At 36.2% G+C, this 4243-nt stretch overlaps 1 protein-coding gene across 1 annotated transcript; it reads right to left on the bottom strand.

Annotated features, from left to right (window-relative positions):
- Positions 1-2755: 2755 nt before the first annotated feature.
- On the bottom strand, positions 2756-3808 carry LOC124890496. The gene is made up of 2 exons (XM_047402329.1): positions 3048-3808; positions 2756-2964 (listed from the first exon to the last, which is right to left on the bottom strand). Exon 1 carries the CDS (start codon positions 3654-3656, stop codon positions 3129-3131), a length of 528 nt encoding a protein of 175 aa, XP_047258285.1. The 5' UTR covers positions 3657-3808; the 3' UTR covers positions 2756-2964; positions 3048-3128.
- Between the last annotated feature and the right edge of the window lie 435 nt (positions 3809-4243).

Genomic DNA, 4243 nt, shown 5'->3' with positions numbered 1-4243 from the left:
AATTTCTGACTTGAAAATTGATCCCAAAGTTGACAAAATGGCATTTGCTGAATCCAAAGATGCACTAAAATGTCGTTGGATTCAAAACTGCAAGACAACAGTGAAAAACACTCAAAAACCTGTCTCAAAAGCAGAGTCAGCCGAAGTTGATATATCTGATTCCAAAGATCTTCCAGAGAACATATCTAGCAACAAGCAAGTGGGCGTTTGACCAATGTAGTTGCTAATTCCGCAAATTCTCCATGAAAACAGGCATTGTCCCATCTACTTCACAATCTAAAGGAGAGGGCGAAAAACCAAAGTCACACAACCACCTGTGCAATCAAAACCTGCACTAGAAGAGAACATAGTTCTTGGTGTTGCTCTCGGGGATTCAAAAGAAGCTTCCAATTGAAGAAGAGATATCACCATCAACAAATCCAGCTGAATCCAAGGAAATGGCTACTAGCCATAGTGGCAATGCTTCTACCATTGCAGAGAAAGATAAACAAGATGGACAGCGTTCAAACCATTCTAATTCTGCAGCTCCCGATCAGTCGGGTAAAAGGCCCTCTACCGGAAATTGATCCACCTGTAACCATGTGAATTTGATGTTTATATGGTAGTTGTCTTGATGTCAAGGATAGTGAAGTATTTATCCTATCACTATTCACTCCATTATAAAATGGATTATTATAGGGCTTAATCATGTTAGTTTCCAGTGGTTTTTGATTTATGTATTTGTTGTGTCCAGTTTGATCCTCCAGTGTCGTACTTTTTTGCAGTTATTCCAACTTGTATAGGAATTGTCATTTTTTTCTTAATAATGCTGGCTAACATCATATACAAATTCATGTATTTTTGTCCATTGTGTAATCTATCTCTAACCAAAGATCCTTCAAAACATAGTCAACAACAGGTATTCATATAAACATGTGAGATCATATATCAAACTAAAGCACTTAAGTTACAATGGATAGATAGAATCCCAACTATAAAGTACTTAAACCGTGGTAATGAAATCTCAAATGGTCGAAATTTAAACAACTATAAAGTACTTAAACCATGATAATGAAATCTCAAATGGTCGAAATTTAAATAACTATGGTTCTTGTCCTCCCCTGACACGCTCATCCGGCAGCAGACCAAAGCAAAACTCGCAGCTTGGCAATCCAATGATAGGCTGTAAATGGAGAAACGAACCAAAATAAAGTTAGTATCAAGTACAAGCGCATTATCCATAGAAGACAAATGCCAACGATTACTATTTTATGTTTCCTTTGACAACGTATCACAAAATTCTAAAACAGAATTCAACTTTGTATTTTATGCAAGCAGTACAGTGAAGAAGATTTGGAAATTTTCACTTATTCACAAAGAGCATAAGGGAAAAAACGAGATCCCAAAGATCTTTCCACTAACATATTTAATCATCTTTGTATTTCTATCTAGACAAGGGCCAGGCCAGCAACAGTATCAAATATCACATATCACGAAGAAATTTCAATCTCTCCTATCACATCTCATGTAGTGCTTTGAGTACAAGTAATTTGGAAAATGATTTTAAAATTTGTAAAGGAAAATGATTTGGAAATATTTTCCAAGGTTAACAGTAGAAAATAGTTTTCATACATCATGCCACAGAAATGCAGGGTAAAGAATATTGTGATTGAGTTCACACGTATTTATCCCAACAGAAAACCTAAGATCGAGAGACTAATAGACCAAAAATAAACAAATCATAAATTTTAAATAAAAACAAGACAAAATGTAAACATCATTAGATGTTTGATAGCCTCTTCTTTACGCTAACAACAATAAATCACTTTATCATTATTGACACATCTTTATACCAAGTACCAAGAGTGAGATTTAATACTTGACATTCATCCAATACGTATCGCAACATTGCCACAAATTTCAACTTTGGATTTTCTCTCTGCTTTTTATGCAAGTATTATTGTATTGAAGGTTGGTCTTAGTTAGGATGTTGTATGTTTTGGTGTATACTTGGAATGTCTTGCTTTTGGTACTATTGAATATGTTAATTTTTATTGTATCTCGTTCTATTACTATTTTGTATCTTATCTTAGATTGCTTTATTTTGAGCCGGGGATCTATCGGAAATGGCCTCTCTATCTCACATTTGAGGAAGTGGTATAGACTGCGTACACTTACCCTCCCTAGACCTGGAAATATACCGGGTAGGTTTTCATTGTTGTTGTTGTATTACTGTATTGAAAATTTGGAAATTTTCACTTAGCCACCAAGAGCATAAGGGAATAAGAGAATCCAAACATCTTACAGTTTAACATATTTATCATCTTTGTAGATCAGCAGCAGTAACAAATATCACAAAGAAATTTCACTCACCTATCAAATCACATGCAGTGTTTTATGTACAAGTAATTTAAAAAGATTTTAACATTTGTAAAGAAAAATGACTTTCAGGAAGTTATTTTAGGTTGGAGACACTCTCCCATATTCAAGCTCAACACGAGAAAATAGTTTCATACATCCTAGGGTAAAGCATGATGTTTTTGAGCTTCTCCAAAATCCATCACGTACTCGGTGTCTGCACATAGTTAACCCAAATAGAAAACCCATCCGCAAGTCAATCATCTCAAAATAGCAAAATATAATTAGATTGAGCAACTAATATACCAATTGCCGTTGAGACACAGAAATAAAATAAAATAAGTAATCATTCAAAAATATAAATAATTCCACCTAAACCACACTCACAATAGAAAATTAAAAAAGGAAGACACAAACTGTAAATATCAATAGGTGTTTGATTACCTCTTCTTTAGGCCGGCAACAGTCGATAATTTTACCAGTATCAGCGTAATGTGTACCAGCATGGATTTGAAAAGTTTCAATAGGAGTACCAAGAGTGAGATTTAATACTTTGACAGTCATATAATATGAATTGGTCGGAGAACAATTCACTTTCTCAATCTTCAAGAGCTTGTACTTGAAAACCTGCAAGGATAGTCACAATTAGTTGATAATAAAGGAAATAATCGGGGACTAATCACTGGAAACAAATTAAGCTGCAATTATACATTGTACTCTTTCTCGTTATAATCTTCGATAACATGGTTAGCTAGTCCCAACAAGTCCAGAATGTCCGAGATTGGCTCTTTTTAAAGAAGTTTATCTAACCTCTTTTCGAGTAGCTCTTTTGCTATCACGGGATCCCGTAGTGATAGTAATGCCAATAAATAACGAACCTCATATTGCCTCTGCTTCTCCTTCTTATCACCCTCGGCAACTGGTACCAAATAATTTAGTATTTCCCATAATCGATGCTTTTTTTCCCACTCTCCGTATCCTTGTTTTTCAAGACGTGCTTTTAGCATCTTCTCCTCGTATGAGTACTCTTTTTCCCAGTCCTCAGGTGGTGCTGCTTTTTTTCTCTTGGCCTCCTCCCTTCCCTCCTCCTCCTTTCCACAAACAAGAATAAGGGGTTTTTGCATCATCTCCTCCTCCTCGAACGTTGGTATCAAACCATTTTGTATTTCCCATGATCGATTTTTCTTTTCCCAATTTATACATCCTTGTCTGTCAGGATTGATATATGCTTTTACCCTCTTCTCCTCGTACGAGTAGATTCTTTCACAATCCTCCTCCTCCTCAGGTGGTGCTGCTTTTTCCCTCTTCTTATCGATCATAAGCTTAGACCCTTTTCTTTAATTGAGGTGGAAAATGGTAAGGAGATGTAAAATTTATAGAGAATAAGTTATGGAATGTCTGAACTGCATACTCAGTCGATCGTGGGGTAATATTATATTGGAGTAGGAAACCAAATTTATTTAGGATTTGAGAATTTATTTAATTCATGTTTAGTTAGGATTTGTTTGTCCTAATTCATATCGGAATAGGTTTTGTAATCATAGTTTAAATCGGTTTTACAGTATTTTTATTAATAGGGGTGCTTTTAGGTATAAATCGCAAACTTTATTTGATTATCAATTAGGGACTATGGTAGGTACACAGTAGTAGAGAGGTGTATGTAACGTCCCGCATGTTTTACCATCCTTACAGGGATAAAAAATGAGCCTTTATGACCCTTTCAGTGAGTACAAAATTGATTGGGGACGAGCTTGGTAGTGTTTGGGAGAGTTTAGGGTAAGAAAATGGACCGTGCGTCGCACGGGGAGGCGCGTCTCACAAGCCGCCACGAAGGGCTGCTGCCTTGACCCCGCTATAGCCTAACACTGCACGAGGCTTGACGCACGATGGTGCCACGCCGCACGGG

Source organism: Capsicum annuum, unplaced genomic scaffold (assembly GCF_002878395.1).
Source record: "Capsicum annuum cultivar UCD-10X-F1 unplaced genomic scaffold, UCD10Xv1.1 ctg19112, whole genome shotgun sequence".
NCBI lineage: Eukaryota > Viridiplantae > Streptophyta > Magnoliopsida > Solanales > Solanaceae > Capsicum > Capsicum annuum.
Note: the sequence above shows the minus strand (reverse complement) of the source record. Positions and strands in the feature narration are given on the sequence as shown.